Genomic DNA, 26,224 nt, shown 5'->3' on the forward strand with positions numbered 1-26,224 from the left:
AGCTTACCAATTCAATGAAATACTATCTGGCTGTTATAAAGAATGGTGCAGTTCTGTATATACACTTATAAAAATATTTTAAGTGAGAAAAAAGGGCAAGAGGTAGAACACTGGCAAGATAATGTACTATTATTTATATTTAAGAAAAAAATAAATCTTACAAGAACTCTTTCCTAAAAGGATAAAAAAGAGGTACACTCATCAATTCTTTTTATTTGTCTAGCTTAACCCTGATAAAATCACCAGAGATATAATTAGAAAGAAAAATCATAATCAAAGCTCACTCATGAAGACAGGTATAAAAATCTTAAATAAAATATTATCTTTTCATATGTCTGTTGACCATTTGTATGTCTTCTCTGGAAAAATGTCCTTTCATGTCCTCTGTCCATTTTTTGATCAGATTGTTTTTTTGTTATTGAGTTGTATGAATTTCTTATATACAGGGTATGGCACAAATAATGCCCCTTTTAATTACAAGATCATACACATGTAATTCTGTAATATAACAATATCACACTCAGGCTCACCATATGACATTTTAGGAGGAATGTTCAAATTGCTGTGCATCTCTTGCGAGACACTCACATACCTACCAACCACACTCAAGCAAGCCTTATTTCTACTGGACCCTGTATTTTGGCTATCAATCTTCTATTGGATATATCATTTGTGAATATATTCTCCCAGTCAGTAGGCCTCCTTTTTGTTTTGTTGAAGGTTTCCTTCACTGTAAAAAAGCTTTTTAGTTTGATATAGTTCTCATTTGTTTTTGCTTTGTTTCCTTTACTCGAGGAGATGTGTCCACAAAGATATTACTCAGACTGATGTCAGATAGTTTACTTCCTATGTTTGTTTTCTTGAGTTTTATGGTTTCAGTTTTTACATTAAAGCAATTCTACCTCTGTGTATTCATCCAGAGGGAACTAGAAGACTAATTAGAAAAGATACTCATCCCTATGTTCATTGCAGCATAATTTATAATAGCCAAGATGTGGAAGCAACCTAGGTGTCTGTTGATAGATAAATAGATAAAGACGTGGTATATTTACACATCTTTGGTATATTCCTATAACATAGGAATATTATACAGCAATAAAAAGAATGAAGCCTTGCCATTTGTGACAACATGGAGGGACCTAGAGGGTATCATGCTAAATGAAATACATGGGTAGAGAAAGACAAATACTGGAGGGTTTCACTTATATGTGGAATCTAAAATCATATTAAAACAAACAAAACAAAAACAGACTCATAGAAACAGAAACAAAAGAGATGGTTACCAGAGAGGGTTTAGGGAAAAGGAGCTGGACGAAAAGAGGAAGGGGAATTTAGTTAATAATGGAAGAAGTTTACACGGTGACAGATGACTACTAGAATTAATGATGTGATCACACTGCAAGGTATAAAAATGTTGAATCACTACACCTACAACTAATACAACCAATATAAGATTGTATACCAGCTACACATAAGTAAAAAATAAATGTATCAAACCAAATCCAGAAATATATAAAAAGAATAATATATCATGACAATATTGGATTTTATACTTATATACAAGATTGGCATAACATTCTAAAATGAATCATGGTTATGCACAACATTGACAGGTTAAAGAAGAAAAATCAAATAACAAACTCAACACATTCAAAGTGCCTGATAAAGTTAAACATTTAGTATAAACAAGGATCATATATAAATTCAGTGTATGTGTGCTAAGATCCCCCCAGACATCCTTTTAAACAGTTGGCTCTGCTCATTTCCATCTGCTACAGGCACTACTGCTATGAGCTCACACACGGGCGACCTTCGCTGCAGAATTGTCCTGGGGCGATCAGAGCCAGTTTGTGCAGAGTACATGAAGGTTATATACACCTTCCCGCATGGCCAGCAGCCAATGACTGTTTGGCATAAGGTTACAACTCTGTCGTGCAAATAACACTCCAGAGGGCCAGCACATCAAGTTGAGATTAAACTGCACCCCAAACTACATCATTGCTTAGTTCTTTCCCTTCCCTATCCTGATTCCCTCGCTTCCTCCCAGGTTTCATCTGAGAGCAGTTCTTTTGGAAATCATTTGCCCAAGAATCCTCATCTCTGCTTTTAGGGAACTCAACCTAACATACATATATGCAAACATACACAATTGACCCTTGAACAATGCAGGCATCTGGAGTGCCCAACCCCATGCTGTTGAAAATTGGCACATGACTTTTGACTCATCAAAACCACATCTGTGGGGAACTGGTTCCAGGACCCCTGCAGATACCAAATTCCATGGATGCTCAAGTCCCCCATACATGAAAATGGCACAGATCAATGCAGGTGGCCCTCTGCATTCACAGATTCCCAACTGAGGATAAAAAAAAAAACAAAAACAGAAGATATAAAAGGCCAATTGTATTTATTGAAAAAAACCTGCATGTAAGTGGATGGTGCAGTTCAAACCTGAATTGTTCAAGGGTCAACTGTATATGCATTTAACTTTTAGCACACAGGACTAGAAAGGAACTTCCTGAATCTGAAAATGGCTAGCAATTAGAAGAAAAGAAAGAAAAGAAAAACCTATACTCCTAGCTAAAGCTGTAAAGCAAGAAAAAGAGACAAAAAGTACCAAGAACTGAAAAACAAGAAACATAACATATTTTCAGATGAAATGACTGAGCACACAAGAAAACCCAAAGGAGTAAATAATTTTTACATCGAATGTTACAACATAGTCGTGTTGTTGGATACAAAGTCAATCTACAAAGGTCAACTGAATTTCTCTGTACCAACAAACAGAACAAGAAGTAATTTTAAACCATCTGTTTCCTGGATGGCCAAGTAAATTCCAACAATAAATGACCTTCTCACAGGTAACAACTATAAACTCTAGACAAAATACAAACACACACAAAAGAAACAAAAATAGAACCACAAAGACCTGGAAGTACTAGAGAGTGGACAAATGCAAATGATTCTAAAAGGGAGTTGACACTTGGCAGAAGCGACCACTACAAGGTGAGTTTCCCATATTTATGGCTTTTAATGCAAGGGCAGGTAATATTAATCAAAGTCATGTGCAGTAGCCAAAATACCAATGAAAACTTCCTGGTCCTTGGGCCTGAAGAACCAGAGCACAGGGGTGTAAGTGTCCAGAAAGGAGAGAGTTGGAGTGGGAGGACCTCACATTCTGCACATCAGCTCCGGCCAAAGCTCTATCTGGATCCTGCATGTGGGGGATAAATGCCAGCTAAAGGTAAAAGAATAAACTGAGGTTTGATCAGCCGCTCAATAAATGGTTTGCAGGTCGAGTTCAACCAAGTTAACTACCTGTGAAAACACACAAAAAAATCAAACACTCAATATTTAAAAGATGCTTGAGTTTTCAGTGGCTTTATAAAGCAGAGGGTTTTCTCCCCAAAGAACATGCAAATTACAAAAGTAAATACAATGTCGTATATCAACTCTCTTACTGTTAAGTTTTTCTTTATAATAATATATAAATTCCTTGATATTTTGGGGAGAAGATATTTAAGTCATTTATTTTTATCTAAGTATGAATCTAATTTTACAGAAACCACAAGTGGAACTTACTATTTTTTAATAAAGTAGGGCATTTCTATGTAGAGAATGTCTTAGGCTGTATTTAATATGTTATTGTATTGTTGGCTTTGATTCTGCTAAGGAACTATAGCTTCTGAAAAATCATACAGTGTACTATTTAGACATAAGTTAATAATACCTACATTTTCAAAAGCTAAGCCCTGGCCAGGTGGCTCAATAGTTGGAATATTGTCCCATATGCCAAAAGGTTGCAGGTTCCATTCCCAATCAGGGCACATACCTAGGCTGCAGGTTCAATCCCTAGTCGGGGCGCACACAGGAGGCAACTGATCGATGTTTCTCTCTCACACTGATGTTTCACTCTCTCCCTCTGTCTCCCTTCCTCTCTCTCTAAAATCAATAGACACACCCTTGGATGAAGATTTTTAAAAAGTTATATGGTATTTATATATGCATTGAAATAGTTTTGACTATGTGATTTTCTTTTTTAAAGGAGCTGTTTAACTTCCAAGGTTATATTTATATGATTAACTTAAGAACAAAATGATTCTTTAACCAAACAAGAAATTTAGACAAAACCCTAGGACTCCTGGATATGCCTGGGTTACTTTGGGGAAAGGAGGAAGGAAGGGAAAGGGGTCAGGGAAGTGAACACAGGAAATGAAATGGCATCTGCAATCTGCTTATTTCTTTAAAAAGGAGATCTGATTCAAATTTGGCAAAATGTTATGATCTAACAAAATAGGAACTGTTTGTCTTTCTCTACATTTTTAAAAAGAAGAAAGAAATCAATTTATTAATGTCTCCTTACTTCTTCCTTAATTTTCTTAGAAGGCTCTATAAGCACCATAATGTAAAACTTTGAATCCATGTTTCTAGAAGAGTCTCCAGGCTAGTGAGTCTCCAGGCTAGTGAGTCTCCAGAACTCACGTCCTACAGTACATACGGCAGCCAGATTAAGCATCCAAGAACCAACAACAGAATTAATTCCAGTAACATCAAATGTAAAGGTTAGGAGAGGTGGGACTAGATCCCAAAAGGCAGAAAAGTTCAAAACCTTTTTTGGATTGATTCAAATATTCTGTTCTCTAAGCCTGAGTTTGTGTATAGGTTAAAAAAATGGGAATAGGTACTTCTGGCCAAAATGGAGGTATAGGTAGACACACTGTGCCTCCTTGCACAAGCAAAATAAGGACAACAATTTAAAAACAAAAAACAACCAGTACTGACAGAAAATTGAACTGTATGGAAGTCCAACAACCAAGGAGTTAAAGTAGATACATTCATCCAGACTGGTAGGAGGGGCGGAGTTGGGGAGCTGGGACAGAGGGGCTTGTGGCAGGGTGGCTGGTGGACGCCGGCATGCAAGGCTGCAGCTAGCAGACGCAGCTAGTGGACACAGCGAGGCAGTGGATTGTAGAGAGGCGCATGTGCAAGGCAGCTGGCGGGATAAACCAGCCAAACTGGGGAGCAAGACAGATGGCGCAACCTAGGATCCTAGCATGGGGAAGAGACCCACAGGGTCCCAGGATGTACACAAACCCACCCACCCAGGAATCAGCACTAGAAGGGCCCAATTTGCTTGTGGGTAGCAGGGGAAATGACTGAAATCTGGCAGAGGGTGGAGCAAGCGCCATTGTCCCCTCTCGGACCCCTGCCCTACATACCCAGCCACTGGGTTGCCCCTCCCTGGTGAACACTTAAGGCTCTGCCCCTCACTATGTAATAGGTGTGTCAAGACAAAAATAATGGCCCAAATGAAAGAACAAATCAAAGCTCCAGAAAAAATACAACTAAGCAATGAAGAGATAGCCAACCAATCAGATGCACAGTTCAAAACACTGGTAATCATGATACTTGCAGAATTGGTTGAATTTGGTCACAAATTAGATGAAAAAATGAAGGCTACGCTAAGGGAAATAAAGGAAAGTGTATAGGGAACCAATAGTGATGGGAAGGAAACTGGGACTCAAATCAATGGAGTGGACAAGAAGGAAGAAAAACATCCAATCAGAAAAGAACAAAGAAACAAGAATTCAAAAAAACGAGGAGAGGCTTAGGAACCTCCAGGACATCTTTAAACGTTCCAACATCTGAATTATAGGGTTACCAGAAGGAGAAGAGAAAGAGCAACAAGTGGAAAAGTTATTTAAAAAATAATAAAGAAGGCCAATTCCCAGCAGGGGATGCATGAAAGGCAACCATACATTGATGTTTCTCTCCCTCTCTCTTTCCCTTCCCCTCTAAAGATAAATAAATAAAATCTTAAAAAAAAAATAATAAAGAAGAACTTCCCCATTCTGGCAAAGGAAATAGACTTCCAGGAAGTCCAGGAAGGTCAGAGAGTCCTAAAGAAGTTGGACCCAAGGAGGAACACACCAAGGCACACTATAATTTCATCAGCCAAGATTAAAATGAAGGAGAGAATCTTAAAAGCAGCAAAACAAAATGAGAGAGTTACCTACAGAGGAGTGCCCAAAAGATTGTCAGCTGGTTTCTCAAAAGAGACCTTACAGGCAAGAAGGGGCTGGAAAGAAGTATTACAAGTCATGAAAGGCAAGGACCTATACCCAAAATTGCTCTATCCAGCAAAGCTTTCATTTAGAATGGAAGGGTAGATAAAGTGCTTCTCAGATAAGGTCAAGTTCAAGGAGTTCATCATCACCAAGCCCTTATTATATGAAATGTTAAAGGGACTTATCTAAGAAAAAGATAAAAAAACATGTACAGTAAAATGACAGCAGACTCACAATAATTAACAACCACACCTAAAACAAGAACAAAAACAAACTAAGGAAACAAGTAAAACAGGAACAGAATCACAGAAATGGAGATCACATGGAGGGTTATCAGTGGGGAAGTGGGAGGAGCAGAGAGGGGGGAAAGGGTACAGAGAATAAGTAGCATAGATGGTAGGCAGAAAATAGACAGTGGGAGGGCAAGAATAGTGTGGGAAATGTAGAAGCCAAGAACTTATGATACATGGACATGAACTAAAGGGGGGGAATGTGGGTGGGAGAGGGTGTGCAGGGTGGAGGGGAGTGAAGAGGGGAAAATGGGACAACCATAATAGCATAGTCAATAAAATATATTTTTTTAAAAAAGAAAAAAATGGGAACAACTACCTCAAACAATCTTTGAGAGAATTAAAAGATACTTTTTACATGGAAGCTTCTAGTACTATGTATGGCATATGATCACTCAAAAAACACTAGCTTTCCTTCATGTATTCTTACCTACCACAGCGGTTCAAAAATATATGCTATTTAGTGTTTTTAAAAAATCTCTTCATTGTTCTTACATGCCTCTGTTCAGTTTCATTTCCCTAATCAGTTTCATTGTCCTTTTTTAAATTTCTTCCACCTGTAGAGAGAAAAGTTATAAGAAATAATACAAAAGGGATTATAATGGAAAGTAATGTGCTCTGCCTCCACAGCCATCATCTATTCCTATCCTGCTTATCCATCAAGGCCCAGCTCAAATTCTACCTTTACACAGGCTCTTCCTGACTTTGAACTCCTATCACTCCCAAGGACCAGTGTTCAAACAGTTGACCACGTAACTGTTCTTGGTTTATATTTTAAATTTTATTTTTTAATTATTAAGTACAAACTACATTGATATACTTTCCTTGTATAAAATAAGTACTAATAATATAGCTAAAACTACAGACAGCTTTGACTGTCATCCTCATTCTGAGATTCCTGCTTTGGGGGAGCCAGTACTGTTTGTGATTCACCCGCCCAGAACTTTCCCTGCATATGTACTTAGGGAAATGCAGTTTTGCTTTCTCTCTTTTTATTTTGAATATATGGTATTAAATTATATATGATGCTCTATAACTTGCTTATTTCACTGACTTGGAGGTCCTTTCGATATATGTAGATCTATGCTACTCTCCTCAACTACTGCAGAGTGTTGTCCAGTTTATTTATCCTTTGCCCTATTGATGGGCATTTAGGTTTTCTCTAATCTTTATTTGCATAAATAATGAAACATTTCAGAGGGAAAATTACTTTAGAAAATTCTGAAGCAGAAACTACAAAATAACTGCTTACACTGAATTTGTTGAGATTTTCTAACGAGGTTCTGGTTAGCTGAAAGCGAACATGCCTTTTGTATGTAAGAAGTATAGTATGTTTCACTTACTATAATTTTCATACTATTTCGGGCATTGAATGACCATGTTCACAGTTTTGCTTGGTATTCACTAAATTATTTGGTGTAAGAGATCCCAAGCTGGATTGGATACACTATTGTCTATTCTTTCCACCAGCATTAATCATTTTCTCCATTAACTCCAGACACCAGAGGGCAGCAGCCCCAGTACTAATAAGCAATAATGCAGAGAGTAATTAAATGGCAAAAACACTCCTTTAGAAAAATCTGCACTAAATTACTAATCAACTCTTTATTTGGGGAGAAAAATATTTCTTTAAAAAACAGAACAGACATATAAAAAAGGTATAAAACAAAACAAGCAAATAATGTTTGTTTTCTTTACATAACGATCCTTGGTTAGTCATTGACAGCCATAGGTGTTTCTGGAGAGCTGGTATGGGTTTTCTGCCTGCCTCCTTTTAAGTAGATGGCCAACTGGGAGCTCTGTGTTGTGAGTGGGGGTTATTGTCCTGCAGACTTTGTCAGCACTAACTACAGTATGTAAACTCTCAGAAGAATAATGAAAACTAATAATAGCACGATGAAATTTAGGAGGGGTGAAAAATGGTGTGAGTGAGCTCCCATTTTTCATAGCTTGTATTTGACAAATAATATCTAAAATGTATTACGGAATAGTGATACCAGCATATTTTTTAGACTTTTGATGGTAATCATGAGAAGAACAAAGGGAATTAAAATTGGCTTTAAAGAGTAATTGTAGACAAAAAGAGGCAGTTAGAGGCCCTGGCTGGCGTAGCTCAGTGGATTGAGCGCGGGCCTGCGAACCAGAGGATCGCTGTTCAATTCCCCGTCAGGGCACATGCCTGGGTTGCAGGCCAGTTCCCGGCAGGGGACGCATGAGAGGCAACCACACATTGATGTTTCTCTCCCACTCTTTCTCCTTCCCTTCCCCTCTCTCGAAAAATAAATAAAGAAAATATTTTTTAAAAAAAAGAGGCAGTTAGAAACATTACTTTCCATTATACCTTTTGTACTATCTCTTATCATAAGCATGTATTTCTTTGAAATAAATAAAAAAGAATGGTTGAAATTAAGGAAAAATGTAAAAATTTGGAAATGTAACAATCTGGAAATAAAAAACTTTATTCTTAAAAAGGGAAATAAATCCAAACTCCCATCCCTATGAACTAAATTTCTTGGACAGCAGGAGAGTGTTGTTGCCAAGAAGATCAAAGCAACCATTGTTGGGCAGCACATTTAGCTCTTTAAAAAATTTTCAGGATAATTTATTCTGCTGAATATTACATCCTATTCCAGCTTTTAAATATACCAATAAAGTTGTTTTAATGAGGTCCTTGAAACATGGTGTATGGTGTCACTCACATTTACTAAGTATTCAGGTTACAGAGTCTAGTCCGGTGATATGAAAATTGCAATAAAGGTCAAATGACCTAGATTCTAGTCCCAACTCTACTGTGTAAAATCCCTATGTCCTTGAACAAGTAATTTTTCCTTTCCTGGAACTAAGTTTCTTTACTTGTAAAAATGGGGATAACAACTACTTACCCTGCCTACCATGCAGGGTTGCTGTGACTATCAAATGAGATTTAGATCATTTTACAAAGCTTGAAACATTACACAAATAGATTCAAGTAGTAAGAACTAATAATTCCCAAGATTGATGAAGCAGCATGTATTCTGTACTCTATATTGATTAAATGCCAAATTAAGTAGTATAAAAATGTGAGTAGAACCATGTAATATAAAATATTATTGTAAAAATTGGATTGAACTAGGTGGCAGATCTAGGCTCTAGTCCTGGCTCTACCACAAATAGATAATTTCCACAATTTCTTTGTGTTTCTACACAGTGTGTTTACAGGTGTTTCCTTGTGTATCTAGTGTATGTAGAGGTGTTTCCTTGTATATTTTTCATCACGTGAAGATGATTTAAGAGTGAATTCATTCAGCACTACTTTATCTAGACTATATTTTGCTTGAAAAAATTTCACTGCAAGATGTCTGAAAGTCACTCGCTTAGACTGAAGTCTTTCATTTCTATTTCCATGCATCTCATAACCCTAATCTAACCTCATCTATCTTTCACTTTACATTTTATTCTTTCTCAACATACCTACATTGATACCAGAGTGCTCTACTCACTATTTTTCAAAATGTCATGATCAATTTCTGCCTCCACTTTGTGGTGGATATAGAGCTGCTGCTGCTACGGCTGCCTGAGCAGCTCCGCCCTGTACGCATGTCACTCCCACCAAAACTTGGTCGATGCTGAATCTTGGATGTAATTTTGCTTTCAAAAGTTAAAATATACAGTGGATCAGAAAGAAGAGATAGCTGTTGTGTTAAAGAGAACCTGACTTCTAGGCCAGCAAGACTTGTTTGTAATTTGAGAGAAAGCATAGGAAGAAAGAACTAGGAAGAAAATGAAGGCTTTGGGCAGCCCTAGAGCATAGAAGGGAGACAGCACTGCAGGAAAGTCACCCGTGCACTGCCTGGAGGAGTTACACCTTGATCCATGGACTTGTTGGGATCTAGTTATAGGATAGTTCTACCATAGAAATGAATGCACTCATTAACATTTATGGCATGTGACTGACACCCTGTAATTTGATTTCAGTCATTAAAAGTTTTCTGATTCTTTGACTCCCCTTACACTGCACCCATAAAATGCCCTGACTAGAGACAAACCCGCTTATATTACATTTGTACCATAAATTAGTGAAACAGAAACTGATGAATTCAGATATCCATTTCTGTGACCTTGAGTAGGAGTATTCCATCCTAAAACAATACAGAATAACAAATTATTCTGAAGGCAGAGAACCAAGGGTTAGATCCTGGACTATGGTAATTTACCAATAGAATGCCCCCACTGAAACCACATGGGGTACTCCAGAATGCCCAGTGAACACCCCATGTTGCACTATTTTCTTTTTAACACTTACACACACCTTTATTTATCCAAGGCCACTGAAGACATATCACAGTTGACTCTAGAACATATAGGCGTTAGTGGCACCAGCCCACCCTAAACTTCCTGAAGTTGAAAATCCACTTTTGACTCCCCAAAACCTTAACTACTAACAGTTTACTGTTGACCAGAAGCCTTACCTATAACATGGTCCATTAACACATCTTTTATTTGTAACATTATATAATGTATTCTTATTAAAAAAGTTAAGCTAGAAAAAGGAAACTATTAAGAGAATTATAAAGAAGAAAAACATTTACAATATCATACACATTTATTTTTTAAAATCTGCATGTAAGTGGACCCATAGAGTTGAAACCTGTGTTGTTCAAGGGTCAACAGTACAGTAAAGGCTTCGTAGGACCTTGTTTCACCTGCCTTTCCAACAAGTTTCCTCTATGGACCCCGAGCTATAGCAGAAAAAAATGTCTAAGTACACACATTAACTTTCAATCTCTGCTTGGAATAGTCTTCCTCTCCATGTTAACAAGTTTAAATTTTAATTTAATTCTGAAACTTTACCAGAAAAAATGCTTTTCTCATGAAGACTTTTCAAAGTACACTACCCCATCCACACTAAAACTAGCAATTTTGGTGACTTAGGACAGTAGCAATTTGCCCTCTAATCAATTTATAACTTACTATGTGCCTCGTTTAGAGTCATTAGAATCCGTGACATTTGGTAGGTTCCTTCTTTCAGTAACTAGGTAATAATCAGGTATTAAACTCAGTTTCTCTGTGCCGAAAGACTAAATGTGCTGCCAATGCATAATGTGATCCGTAAATCCGACTTATTACTTTGTGTTTTTGCGTTTGTGTTTTCTACATTTCAGTGCCCAGGGATACAGCCCAGCTTACCTACACTATCAGTCTACAGTAGATACACCTGTATTTACCAATTAAAAGTATTTTTGCCCACTAAAAAGAGAGAGTAATTAATCTTCATTATTTTTATTAAATAATTATTAAAATTATTTAAATCTGTTCCTCTGTTAAGGACACTTATTACTTGCTCCATGCATTTTATTTGTGAGCTTTTGTTTTATCTTCCCTTCTATGTTCTTTAAAGATATGCTACATATCTATTTCATCTTTGTACTTCCCACAGGTTCTCAGCCAGTGTGTCTTGTAGATAGAGGGCACTTTAAATATAAACTAAGATTTTCTCTCTCACTTTCAATGAAGGCCCTCCTCATACTGTTTATATGTATTCCATCTTCTCAGAAAGTCTCCTTGACCTTCCCAGTCCACAGGTCACTCTTACTTTTGAACTCCTAAAAGAACGGTCTATAAACCATTTAATTACCACCAAAACTACTCTAGCATTATCTTTTTATGTTTTTTATGTATATTATGTTTTTTATGTATCTTTATATGTATTTTATAGTCTTTTTACATTTCAGTATATTCCAATATCTAAGCACAACATAGGCAATCAACCTTAAAAAGTCAATCAAGGGATTCATTAAGAAAAGTATAGTCAAAACCTAAAGGAACAAGAGATCTCATCCATGGCAATGAAAAACAAACTCCTACTACAATGCCAAAGGCTTTGACATATATAACAGTTCCCAATAAATTAAATTGTGTTGTAATTCTACAAGTGTATTTGAATTTCATAAATCTCCCTTGCACTTTAAGGAGACATTAAGAGCAATCACATTCATTTCTGACAATACCAATGAAAGCAGATAACTTTAAACAAAAACAATAACTATATTAAACATATAAGGATAACATGCATTTGTAATTGAGTTAGTTTTCCCTGCCGAAGACATTTATATAGTCAGTTTGTAGTGCATATCATTCTACTGTATGCTAAACCTTAGCTCTTTTATTTCTATTAGGGTTCTCCCTCCCTCATGGACTAAAAGCAGATAAGCAATCTTTGAATTATCACTTCTCTTGTATCCTTCCACAGCAAGGAACTATTTTCACTGCAAGCATTTTATAAATACTGGCAAAATGGCTTTAAAGACCATTTTGTTAATTGGCCTTATGTTAATTAATGGGACAGCACAGATTTTGTACACTTGACTAAATACAAACCTATATATGTAACCAAATCCCATGAGAATTGGTTCCCTAGTTTAGTATCTCAATCACAACACTCTAGAGCAGCGATTTTCAACCTTTTCATCTCATGGTACACATAAACTAATGACATACTAAAATTTTGCAGCACACCAAAAAAATATACTACAATTTTGCCAATCTGACAAAAAAAAAGGGTGTAATTTTGATTCACTCACACTGGACAGCTATTGTTGTGTTGGCTGTTGCCATTTTTCAATTTGACAATCTAAGGGAACAGAGGTCAGTGCCCCTTGCTGGGTACTGCGTGTTTTAAAAATTCTTGGGGTACAGGAGTTGAACATTGCTTCTCTAGAATCTTGCTACTCAAAGTGTGGTTCACAGACTGGCAGCATTATTACCTGGGAGCTCATTTTGAAGCAGAATCACAGGCCCTATGCCAGGCTTCTTAATCAGAATCTGCATTTTAAGATCCTCTGGTCATCTATAAGCACTTCAAGTTTTAGAGAAGCACTGGTTTAGACTACAGAGGAAGAATGAGAATGTCCAAGATGCATGTGACCAAGTAATGCTAACTAACTAATTTTTGCTTATTTGTTGGTCTTCCTTATCTGCTAATTGAAGGCTTGTTGAGAGCAGGAATGCTTTTTCTATCTTCCTCAACACTAGTATTCCCTGTGCTGAAAAGGCTCTGGAACATTACCTAGTGCTCAGTAAATATTTTTTGCTGAATGCATGAATGACTAAACATGGTGAAAATAAAACTTTTTCACAAAGCTAATCTTTCAGGAAATTATTTGTACAACATGATTTTACAAACTACCATACTAATTCTTTAATCTGTATTATTAATTCCATTTTAAAGGCTGCCTTCTAGACTTCAACAAATGCATTTAATGCATTTGACAAAGCAGAAGCCTGGATCATCATCCTTTGTTGGAGCCATCAGAGGCCTTTTTTACAAGTGAGAGAGCTGCATTTTAATTCTGGCTCTGACGATCCATCTCACATGCCTGCACAAGATGAAACCACCGCAAACCTTGGAGGGGGTGGGGGGAGTAGAGGAGGAATGGGTAAAATAAACAATTCTGTATCAAGAGCATCATATAAAACCTGAAAAACATGATTTTTGGAACAGGATACTTCCAGAAAATAATTCCCGGCAAGAGAAAGGAGGAGATACGAAAACTCTTACCTTTCTCAAGCGCAAAAGGTGATAGTAGACAATACCAGGGAGTGCTAAAAGACCAGCGACTATCTAGCGACGTTAGGTGGAAACACACCAGACCAGAACTAAAGCTGATAGCGGTTAGAAACGTCCAAGAAGGGTGACAAAAACCGCTTTCAGGTTTGCGAAGAAGGAAGTCAAGGGAAAAGAAAGTGGAAAGAAAATAGCTCTATGACAATTTACCACAATGATGATTATTAGTTATTATTATTTGAGAGAGATGACCTGCACTTGAAGGGAGTGGGTGGAGGAAAGGAAGGGAGGTTGCAACTGCGCGCTCCGCAAAAGGAAGCGGCTACAGAGGTCCCTGCCCAGCTAAGACGGTCCCGGGGCGGCAGCCCAAGCATAGGTGGGTGGCAACGCGCGCTCCACTGGCTCCCTCCCGGTGGCCTGAGCCATCTCCTCCGCAGCCCGAGCACCGGGTGGGGACAGGAGAAAGCAGACGGTGTGTGGGAGGGCGTGCTGGAGGAAAGGGCGATGCCAAGCTGTCCAGGTACTCACCTTATCCCAGCGGAGCCACTGCCCGATGGCCGTGTCTAGCTGAGGGTCTCCAGTGTGGTAGGGGGCGTGGAGCAGATTGGAGTTTAGGTCCCCGCCTGCGTTTTCGGCCATGGCAGACAGACGGGTATGCGGACCAGAGAGCTGACGAAGATGCCGAGTTGCGGGGGCCTAAGGTGAGCTTACCAGGGTCCCGACGCCCCCTCCTCAGTGAAGGGCATCGGAGACCAACCGCAGGATGTTTGTGCCAGCTACTGCAGCAGCTCTGGGAAGCAGGAGAGAGGAGGATGCAGCCGTCCGCTCCTCGGCACACCAGCTACTGGTCTCTCTGTCTGGGCGAACGGCTGAGGCGGTCGCGCGGGGAGAGAACAACAGTCCCAGATGCCTGGATCCTGACCACGGCCGCCGCCGCCGCCCAGGCTACCTTAGGCCCCGCCCCAGCGCCGCTGGCCCCGCCCCTGCTAACTTAGGCCCGGGGGTTGGGGCGTGAAGAGCCAGTGGAGCGGAGCGCGGTGGCGAATTCTCAGCAGTAGCGGGAGTTAGGACCGGGCACGGTGGTGAGGAAACGGAGCACGGCTCTTTTTACTTGTCAAATAGCCTTTTGCCACTGGTATTTGTTTGTTACAGTCCCCACACCCTCCCACGCGTCTCCTTTTCTCGATCGGCTACCCCGAGCGCCCCACCTCGGCGCTCGCTCTGCAGGTTCCCGGCGTGCGCACTGACCACCCTCCGGTTTCGGCTTAGGGCACCAGCTGGGCTGCAGGGAGCGCAGGGTTGTACCCGCACGGCCTTACGGGAGTTGTAGTTCTTTTCGTTCCCCGAGGTTTCGGTGACGGCCTCGAGGACTACGACTCCCAACAGATTCGCACCCTCCCTTTCCTCAAAGGAAAAAGCCATCTCAAGGCTGTTCCCTGCGGACGTTGTTTGTACCTGCTAGTTACGCTACACCTTGAGGCCCCGGGCTTAAATTAAATTAAGGACACATTCAGTAAGGGGACAGCTGATATCCATAGTGTTTCACAGTTCACGAGTTAGGTTCTGTCCCTTCAACCCTCCCGTGAGGTAGGTGGGCGTGATCATCCCCATTTTACACACAAAGAGGAAACTGTCTTTCTGAGAGTGAACCGACTTTCTCAGCGATATTCGTGAGTGATGGAATCGGGGTTCTAACCTGGTTTCACATCTCCTCCGCTGGCAGTTCTTTTTGCTCTGCTGCTACAGTGGACTAAGGTAGGAAGAATAAGAAGACTGAAAAATAGACGAGGAAGTGGTGAAGGAGGGACGATGGGTCAGCATTTAACCATAAGTAGGGATGCATACGCGTCCTGAGAGACACTGAGAACAATGGCAGTAGGAATGAAAAGGAAGAAGAAGGATTATTGAAATAATTTAGAATTTTCTTCTTTGGCCTCCTTTCAAGTCACACAGCTTGAGGTCTGGGAGATGCTGAGAAGTGCTTACCCGCCACTCACCTTTGCTCCTGAGTGTCTTGGTTTGGCTCTATGATTTTGACCTACTCAGCTTTTTTTGTAAGATGGGCGTAATAATATTTAAACCATGGCTACTTAATGAATGGCTTTAGAGTGCTTTGAGGTTCGTAGATAAAAGACATATTCAAAGTGTTACTCTTTCCTTTGAAGTGCCATTTACCATAATAAAATCGAAAGTACTAAGGTACAAAAGGATCATAGCGTCAATTCCTGAAAAATATCATGCCATAGTTTTGAGTTACATTTTTTGCTAAGCTGTTGGATGTTTTCTTTAGTGGAGTCAGCAGGTTCTTTTCATCACACAGGGCTTGGGAAACAACCATGTGTCCTGGAGATTCATCATTCACCATCATCACTATTATTGACCATGACAAGCAGTAAGTGAACATTCACTCTGCTAAGAATTATGTTAGGAGCTGAGACTACAAGGAAGTATATAACATAATTATTCATTTAAAAAAAAAATGTTTTTAGAGAGTCGGGATCTATGCAAGGAAAGATAGCCCATGATAAAAAGCAAATGCTGCAAACAACTATTAAAAGAAGTCAGAGCCTGAGATGGTCAATAAAAGCAACAAGGGGCAGGAGAGACCAGCACTGGGCTTTTAGTAACAAAAATTAATAAGTGGAGAAAAAGCTAAAGGGAATTTTAAACTTGTAGACCATTAGTTCTCAAATCTCCTGAGGAGTTTGTTTAAAATGTGTGTTCCTGGATACTGCCCAGAGATTGAACCAGTATATCAGGTTAGGGCCTAGATACCTACATTTTCACAGATACCTATTGATTATGACATGGGAGACCATAATCTTGCTACTCAAAGTGGGAAATGACTGCTGTTTTTGTGTGCTCTGGGAGCTTACTAACAAATACAAAATTTCAGGCCCTGTCTCATATCTAAGAATCCTTAGCCAAATCTAAGGCCATGGAGATTTACCCTTTGTTTTCTTCTAAGAGTTTTATAGTTCTAGCTCTGAGATTTAGGTCTTCTCTCCCTTTTGAATTAATTTTTGTATATGGTGTGAGGGTAGAAGCTAATATTTGTCTGCATGTGTCTATCCAGTTGTCCAAGCACCATTTAATTATTGAATAATTATTATTTCCCTATTAGATGGTCTTGATATTCTTGTTAATAAACATAACTTTATTTCTGGACTCTCAACTCTATTCCATTGATCTCTATATCTATCTTGTGCTAGTACTACAATGTCTAAATTACTGTTACTTTTTGAATTAGGAAATATGACTAATACTTTGCTATTTTTTTATTTTATTGCTTATGCCATTACATTCATTCTAGTCCCCCCCACCCTGTACCCCTTACCCTCACCATTCCCCCCCTTTAGTTTATGACCATGTGTCTCAAGTTCTTTAGATTCTATATTTCCCATACTATTCTTGCCCTCCCCCTATCTATTTTCTACCTACCGTCTATGCTACTTATTTTCTGTACCTTCTCCCCCCTTCTCCCACTTTCCTGTTGCTAACCCTCCATGAGATCTTCATTTCTATGTTTCTGCTCCTGATCTAGCTGTCCTTTTAGTTTGCTTTTGTTTTAGGTGTGGTTGTTAATAACTGTGAGTTTGCTGTCCTTTCACTGTTCATCCTTTTTATCTTCTTTTTCTTAGATAAGTCCCTTTAACATTTCATATAATAAGGGCTTGGTGATGATGAACTCCTTGAACTTGATCTTATCTGAGAAGCACTTTATCTGTCCTTCCATTCTAAATGAAAGTTTTGCTGGATAGAGCAATGTTGGTTGTAGGTCTTTGGTTTTCATGACTTGGAATATTTCTTTCCAGCCCCTTCTTGCCTGTAAAGTCTCTTTTGAGAAACCAGCTGACAGTCTGATGGGAACTCCTTTGTAGGTGACTGTCCCCTTAGCTCTTGCTGCTTCTAGGATTCTCTCCTTCATTTTAATCTCGGCTAATGTAATGATGATGTGCCTTGGTGTGTTCCTTCTTGGGTCCAACTTCTTTGGGACTCTCTGAGCTTCCTGGATTTCCCGGAAGTCTGTGTCCTTTGCCAGAATGGGGAAGTTCTCTTTTATTATTTGTTCAAATAAGGTTTCCACTTGTGACTGTTCCTCTTCCCCTCCTGGTACTCCTATAATTCGGATGGTGGAGCATTTAAAGATGTCCTGGAGTTTCCTAAGCCTCTCCTCGTTTTTTTGAATTCTTGTTTCTTCATCCTTTTCTGTTTGGTCATTTTTTCCTTCCTTCTGTTCTGCTCCCTTGATTTGGGTCCCAGTTTCCTTTCCATTACTATTGGTTTCCTATGCATTTCCATTCATTTCAATTAGTTTAGCCTTCATATGTTCCTCTAATTTGTGACTAAAATCAACCAGTTCTGTGAGCATCCTGATCTCCAGTGTTTTGAACTGTGCATCTGAAAGTTTGGCTATTCATTGCTTAGATTTATTGGCTCTGGGGCTCTGAGTTGTTCTTGAGCCATGTTTTGATCAGTTTGTGCCTGTTGCATATGAGGAGAGGTGCGTTCACCAGGGCAGGTCCACCCAGGTTGCTGGTTTGTGACACTGTATGTGGGGGCGGGGTCAGAGAGGGAGCAATGGTGGTCCTCTCCACTGGCCCAGTTGGCCTCACCCCTCACCCTCGCCTGTTTATCTGAGCGCAAATGTGTGAGCCTGTCGCCCTGCACCGGGGCCTGCGCCGTCTTTCTCAATGCACGTCTCTTTACTGGTTTATCTGCACGCAAATGCACGACCACAGACAGCCAGCCTCGCTGCGCCTTCCCTGGGTCTGCCCCTAGCTACCCCGCACCTGGGATCCGTGCCCTTGGCTGCCTGCGCGCTGCCCGGCCAGGGCAGGAGATCTTTTTTTGCCCGACCAGTTCTGCTGCTGGCTTCGCCCCTCTCACTGGTTTAGCTGAGTGGTTTGTTGTTTTTGGACTCCATATTGTTCGATTTTCTGTGGTTTGGTTGCGTTTATTGTTGTTAAAACTTTATTATTTTTAGATTTGGTTGTGCGAGGAAGCCTACTTTGCTATTGTTCTTCAAGACTGTTTTAACTGTTCTAGGTCTCTTACAATTCCACATAAATTTTACAGATACCTTGTCAATTGAATATTTCTTCAATTATAGATCTTCTTTAATGATTTTTAACAGCCCTGGCTGGTGTAGCTCAATGGAGCTGTGAACCAAAGGGTGGCTGTTGATTCTCAGTCAGGACACATGCCTGAGTTGCAGGCCAAGGTCACCAGGAGGGGGCACGTGAGAGGCAACCACACATTGATGTTTCTCTCCCTTTCTCCCTCCTTTCCCCTCTGTCTAAAATAAATAAATAAATAGATAGATAGATAAATAAAATATTTTAGAAAACAATATCTTCTGTTTACCACATTGATTCCTTGAATGAGTGTTTCTTCCTAGAAAGACTTGCAACAACGTGGATGAACCTAGAATATATTATGCTAAGTGAAATAAGACAGACCAAGACAAATATATGATTTCACTTATATGTAGAATCTAAAAAACATAATAAATGACAAACAAAACAGAAACAGACCCATAGATGCAGAGAACAAACAGGGTTGTCAGATGGCAAGAGGATGGCAGGGTTAGCTGAAAAAGGTGAAGGGATTAAGAATTACCAGTTGGTAGTTACAACATAGTCATGGGAATGTAAAGTACAGCACAGGGAATGTAGTCAGTAATATGTAATAACTATGTGTGGTGCCAGATGGGTACTTGAATTATCAGTCAGTCACCTCTTAAATTATATAATTGTTCAACCATTGTGCTTGCACACCTGAAACTAATATAAACGAATATTGAATGTCCACTGTAATTAAACAATAATTTTTTTAAAAAGGAAAGACAACAACAAATATATACATTATAAATATCAAAGCTCTTGGAGAAAAAGAATAAAAAGAAAAAAGGTTTTTCTCTCCTCATATCTCTCTTTAAAAAAGAGAATGACCTGTTCATGTTCTAAGACTGTACATAAGGGTAGAAAACATTTATTATACACATGTAAATATAAAACTAGGTGGTTATTTGCAAAGGGAACAAATAAAATGTATTAAAATGTTAAAAATAAATCTGTGTTCCTTGCTTTATCCTGATTTGAACAAATCAACCATCAAATAAAATTATGAAATATCCCAGGAAATTTGTACATTGACAGGATATTTAATAAAAATGATGAGTTATTACTAATTATATCCTTATATCTTAAGAAATATTTGCAAATCTTCAAGGTATTTCCTAATGAAATAATATGAGGTTTTGGGTCTACTTCAAAATATTCTGGGAGTAGGAAATATAGGTAGGGGACAGAGGAAACTGTGGGGGGACTCCACCCATAGTACCCCCTCACCCCCATCCACCACAGATGAGAATAAGTACCAAGACATCATCTGCTTGGGGAGGAGAGGTGGTCAGTCTCTCAAAGGAGAAGGGCCAGAAGCCTGTTCCTCCATGGGCTTTTATTGGGTTCAACTTACATAGGAATACAGGTAAAGCTCATCAATCATTGTCAGGCAGTAAGGATCAAACCATAGATAACATACAAAGAACTACAAGGGCTTATTCTGAGTCAGGGTCAGTTAGCTAAGGAGCTATAAAACTTTGGGAAACAAACTCATTTCCTGCTCGGATCCTCATTAGAAAATTGAGAGTATTCTTAGCAAAGCAGCTTTCACAGGATTTTACGTATTCTTTCTTAGGCCTGATCACAGTGGGGAACCCACCCTTTCCAGCCCAGGGTGGCACTGCCCTCTGTCATTGTTTCAGGCTTAAGTCAGGCAGGGGAGGTAAAGCAGCCAAGAGATTAGGAGACTTCTTGCAGACAGAATGAGGACTCAGGCTATTTCAAAGCTTGAGAGGTGAGGGTCCATCACCCCCTTTTGCTATAGCCCCCCAAGTCCTTCCGTGGGGGCCCCTTCATGAGTGTGCCTGTCTTTAGGTCATTCCTCCCTTGAGGAATCTTACTGGTCATTGACTAACTGGTCAGGCTCGGGGCCAAGCAGGGTGAAGTAAAAGGGGTAGAGACGGCATCCCTGCCAGGAAGATAAGCTTTGTCTCCTTAGTGGCTTATGGTCCCAAGGTCTCTCACTCAGCCTTAGCCATGAGGGATTACAGCTTCTGAAACCAGGAAGGGTGGTTCCCAACAGGAAACAAAATTGACCTTGAGTTGATAATTGTTGAAACTAAGTGATAGGTACATGGGACTTCATTATACTAGTTTCTATACTTTTGAATATCTACAAATTCTCCACAATATCAAAAAATTAGATAAATTTTACAAAGAAGATTTGATTCTCTGAAAACAAATTTTACTCTGCAATTTTAGCCATTGTCAATTTTATTCTGGTGTTAATGAATTTCATCAATAATTTTTATTAATGTTTGCAGCTGCTGTCGCTCTCTAACACCAGCACCTCCTCCAGCTTGCCGAGCTCCAGCCAAAGGAGAAGGGGGTAAGTAAAGAGGTCCCTATACCATGGCTCATACAAAGCAGACTGCCCCAAAATTGGTGGTAAAAGCACCTAAGAAGCAACTGGCTACCAAAGCCACTCGCAAGAGTGCACCCTCTACTGGAGGGGTGAAGAAACCTCATCGTTACAGCATCTGGTGGGAGAAATTGCTCAGGACTTCAAAACAGATCTGCGCTTCCAGAGTGCAGCTATTGGTGCTTTGCAGGAGGCAAGTGAAGCCTATCTGGTTGGCCTTTTCAAAAACACCAACCTGTGTGCTATCCATGCCAAAAGTGTAACAATTATGCCGAATGACATCCAGCTAGCACGCTGCATACGTGGAGAACGTGCTTAAGAATCCACTATGATTGGAAACATTTCATTCTTTAAAAAAAAAAAAATTCTCTTCCTGTTATTGGTAGTTCTGAACGTTAGATATTTTTTTTCCATGGGGTGAAAAAGGTACCTAAATATATGATTGCAAGTGGAAAATAGTGGACAGAAATCAGGTATTGGCTGTTTTTCCATTTTCATTTGTGTGTGAATTTAATATAAATGCAGGGACATAAAGTATTAATGCAAGTCAAGGTGTTTCAGTGAACAAGTTTCAAGCAGTTCAACTTTATAACAATATAAATAAACCTGTTAAATTTTTCTGGACAGTGCCAGCATTTGGATTTTTTTAAAACAAGTAAATTTCTTACTGATGGCAACCAAATGGTGTTTGTAGCATTTTTATCATACAGTAGATTCCATCCATTCACTATACTTTTCTAACTGAGTTGTCCTACATGCAAGTATGTTTTTAATATTGTCTGTCTTCTGTGCTGTTCCGGTAAGTTTGCTATTAAAATACATTAAACTATTAAAAAATAATTTTTATTACAAATTGGATAAAAAATTGATAGTGTGTGTTCATTTCTTAGCTGTCCATGAGAAACTTGTGATAAATTTTATTAGGATATTTTGGCTATCAATAACAACAAATCTTAACTCAATTGGCTACAACCATAGGGGAATTTACTGTTTACCATAACTAGAAGTGCTGCATTGCACTCACACTGGGATTGATTCATTTAGTGGCTCGGAACTCTGCTATCCTCTTTATCACCCTTGTCCTCATAGTTGTGAGGGCCTACTTCATTTCCAGACATCACATCTGGACCCAGTAATGTCTAAAGACAGAAAAGAGAAGTGTGTTTCTTTTTATTAGCCTGAGAAGCTTTTCCCCAGAGGTCCTTCACAGCTTTCTACTCACATCTAATTGCCTAAATTAGACACATACCTAATCAATCCCTGGCAAGGATAATGAGATCACATGGGTGTCCTAGATGGATCGTACTTCCTTCCTGCCATAGGCTGGAGCTGGAGAGCCTTGGGCAGGAATATGGAATCTACACAAAAGTGGAGCTCTGTCGGCATGAAAAAAGGAGAAAGTGGCACATAGGGAAGCTCCAACAATATCTGCTAAATACAGGAAGACAGGAAAAATAACAAGGGGACATGGGGTGGCGGGGGAAACTAAAAGAAAGCAAGAGGCAGAAGCTTCACTATCTAAGCTCTTGAATGCACTGCAGCATCAAAATTTCCTGAGGAGGGCATCAACATATCATTCGTCTCCCCCAGGACCCTCAGGAGACAGACTAGTTAATGTAGAGATTAGTAGTTGCTCAATTCTTATTTTTGGATGCATGAACTTTTATATTAGAGGAAGTAATCATTGGTCTCTTGAACTTTTTCAAATATTTGGTATAAAGTCTTCCCAAGAGCAGTCTGTTCACCCTATGATATATGCTTATGGAAGACTTGGAGAAATTGTTTCTATGTTTGATCTCAGTCAAGGCAAAGTCAGCAAGGATGGAGCTCTGTGGACTACCTGCTTTTACTTAAAGCATTCTTTTTAAAAAAAATTTTTCATTTATTTATTTTTAGAGAGAGGAGAAAGGAGAGAGAGAGGGAAAGAAGCGTTGATGCATGAGAGAAACAACGATCTGTTGCCTCTCACACCCCCTCCAACTGAGGAACTGGCCTGCAACCCAGGCATATGCCCTGACCCAGAATCAAACCAGCAACCTTCTGGTCTGCAGGCTGGAGCTCAATCCACTGAGCCACACAGGCCAGGGCTTAAAGCACTCTTTATCATAAAAAAAATGAGATATTATTTGTCTGATGCAAGTTGAATTTCATTAAATTTCTTTGTGAGTCACTCCTGAACTTTTTTCATGAAGTTTTAAAAACCTGAGGCAAGTAGCCTTAAAAGTCATCTGTCAACAAGCCTTCATAAAGCAGGTTGAGCCAGTCCCCCCACTTTCCTTAATCAAGTTAAACAGTTAAAAATAATGATACAGATTGCATTTTATCATATGCACTGAAGATGAAAGGAAATGAAGGGATCTCAGCAAGTCACCTGATCAGATTTGGTATCTGGCCTTGCTATGTGATTCTTTCTTTGCACCTGCTTTTTGTTACCATGACAACTGGAGGGCTCAAAGGGAGGAAAAATTGTTTTGATTGCTGGTCTCAGAATGGGAGGAAGAGCTAGGACAGGTATAGAAACATGGATTCAGGTCAGGGAACAATGAGAGCTACGAGCTATTTGAATGTGTTCATGCTGAGCATTTCATGTTATATTGTAGGGAAGACATGATGCTGAGTGATAATACAATGCAGAGTACACGAGTAAGACGTGGAGAACTTAAAGGCCAATGGGGCAGGAAACTTGAGTGTAGCCAAGGTGTCCTCTGATCTCCCCACCACAGATTTTGGACCCTTGCCCACCCCAGACTACAAATGCCTAATCTACCCCATCCATCAGGGAGGCAAGTAACAATAAAAATACTGTATCTAATTAGTAGCTACGTAAAAATCTCTCTCAGTCCCACTCCCTATTATTAGGGTGTAGAGTAGAAAAGCACAACCACCCAGATCCTATCTTGCTGAGGTGCCCTTAGGGGAAAGGACCTGGGGACAGAGTAGCAGCAGCTGGTCTTGACAGGGCCTCTTCAAAGTGCAGAAGCTAGCAAGTCCTCAACTCATGGAGCAGCCAAGGGGTGTTGGGGCACATTGTCTCCTGTGGCGACCCTGGGGATAGGTACTAGCAGCTGGCAAGCTGAGACTAACTTCAAAGAGGACTGTTGTTCCCAAGTTGGACCTGATCTAATTTGGTACATATCAGTAAGGACTGGTCGTCAACAACACAGGACGCTATTCTTGGCTGTAGTTCATTCTGTTTTTTCCTGCTTTGGGCACGGCCGCCTCTTAGGCTCCAGCTTCCACAAGAACAATTTCAGAATTGATTCTGGTCCTATCACAGTGCAAAATCACTCCCTCCGGTTTAAAAAAATACATTTAAATATTTGTATTACTTGTTATTTGCCACAATACATTAAAAAATACATTTTATATGTTTATTTAATGCTTTTTATTTGTTGCAATACTGTTTCCCAAAATAAGAATTGGAAAATTTTAGTGCTGAAAATTGATGAGTCATTTGACCCTCAGGAACTATGTCCTAATGAATCATTGACTTGAATCATGTTACATCTTTATCCCAAATCTGCTTTTTTTGTTACTTCCTCCATTTCCCTGACCTTTTGTTGGTGAAGAGGGAGTTTGGTGATGTATAACATTTGAAAAGTGTATTCACTAAGCTCTTGGCACCATACCATTTGAACATTATGATTGTGGCTTTTTGCTATATTTCTTTTCCACTTGTTCTCAGTTTTTATTCATGAATGTTCTGCAGTCTCTCTTGCATACTTAAATTACAAGTGTACATAAAAGAAGTGACTTTTATTACATGCTAAGGTGGGAGTACCATGTTCCAGCTTTATAAATAATAACATTGAAATATTTCATTTCAAAATGACTGAATAGGTTCTCTTTTAAAAGAATTTTAGTTAAAGTTGGAATGGTGAAAATCTTAAAAAGTAATTACTCGACCTTATAATATTTTTAGTTAGCTATTAATTAAATATATTTTATTATTTTTATAGCCTTACTAATACTTTGTTTTCAAATAGTCAAACAAAAATGGATATGCATGTTAGACCGCCTTTACTTTACTATTGTTTTTGGCTACATTATAACAACTAAAAATGATTTCATATTAGCCAAGAAAGTATTGATGATTCACATTTATTGCACAGTTAATATGAGGTATATTTTGCATCTTGGAATAGCAGCCTGGTCATCTGTTCTCCTGCCCCCTTTCTGCAGGCCATCTGCTTTCTCTTATAAAAGCTCTGCTGCTTACATATTCCACATGCTGCCTTTGAAAAAATTTTATTTATTCATTTACCAAACATCTGATATGTCCAAGGCACAATTTTACATGTTGTAGGAAATGTAAAAAATAACATTACATTATATACTGTTTTATAATTTTAAAAAATATGTGTTAGAATGTGGGTTTGGTGAGAAGTGGTCAGGGAGGAGGGAGGATTTATTAGAAATGAACCTTGAAGTAGATGGTTAGGATATTGCTAGGCGGGAGAGAGGATGGGGATTTGTGTGTAGAAATGGAAATATCCTTGTATCTCTCATCTTATTCCTCTCTTTCCATCCAAAGCTTGCCTCCAACATACCTCCCTCTTCCTTACCCAAATGAGTGTGAGCTTCAGAAGGGCAAGGGCTTTTATTTGTTTTATTTGTTGCTGCATATTCAGCACCAATAAAGCTTGGCACATGTAGATGGTAAATAGAGTTTGTTTTTGAATGAGTAAATGTATGAATGATTTGATAATTATCTGTAAGGTTTAGGGTTTCCGACCTTCGAAGATGTCAGTTCTTTTTCTCTTTAAACCTTGGTCGATACAATTAATTGTCAAACTTTTAAAAAGTTCTCATTTTAATTTATATCTTTATACTTG

General features: G+C 39.2%; 1 protein-coding gene, 1 long non-coding RNA gene and 1 pseudogene across 4 annotated transcripts in view; 2 read left to right on the forward strand and 1 right to left on the reverse strand.

Annotated features, from left to right (window-relative positions):
- PGM2L1 (phosphoglucomutase 2 like 1) overlaps positions 1 to 15,147 on the reverse strand; it is a 55,859-nt gene extending 40,712 nt beyond the window's left edge. Inside the window, exon 1 of the mRNA XM_037148666.2 lies at positions 14,430 to 15,147. Within this exon, the coding sequence (XP_037004561.2) occupies positions 14,430 to 14,540 (111 nt within the window). The 5' untranslated portion in view covers positions 14,541 to 15,147. The remainder of the gene's footprint in view (positions 1 to 14,429) is intronic.
- The window catches only part of LOC128628244 (uncharacterized), a 28,152-nt gene continuing 16,851 nt past the window's right edge, over positions 14,924 to 26,224 (forward strand). Inside the window, exons 1-3 of one of the 3 annotated variants that reach the window (XR_008392569.1) lie at positions 15,496 to 15,656; positions 16,222 to 16,293; positions 21,292 to 21,356. This is a non-coding gene — a long non-coding RNA (uncharacterized LOC128628244). Of the gene's footprint in view, positions 14,984 to 15,495; positions 15,657 to 16,221; positions 16,294 to 21,291; positions 21,357 to 26,224 lie in introns of those variants that run through there. The other 2 variants (XR_008392568.1, XR_008392570.1) reach the window with 2 other exon arrangements.
- On the forward strand, positions 21,380 to 22,181 carry LOC128628243 (histone H3.3C-like; annotated as a pseudogene).

This window comes from Artibeus jamaicensis, unplaced genomic scaffold (assembly GCF_021234435.1).
Source record: "Artibeus jamaicensis isolate MK-2021 breed Jamaican fruit bat unplaced genomic scaffold, CSHL_Jam_final contig_64, whole genome shotgun sequence".
Taxonomy (NCBI): Eukaryota; Metazoa; Chordata; class Mammalia; order Chiroptera; family Phyllostomidae; genus Artibeus; species Artibeus jamaicensis.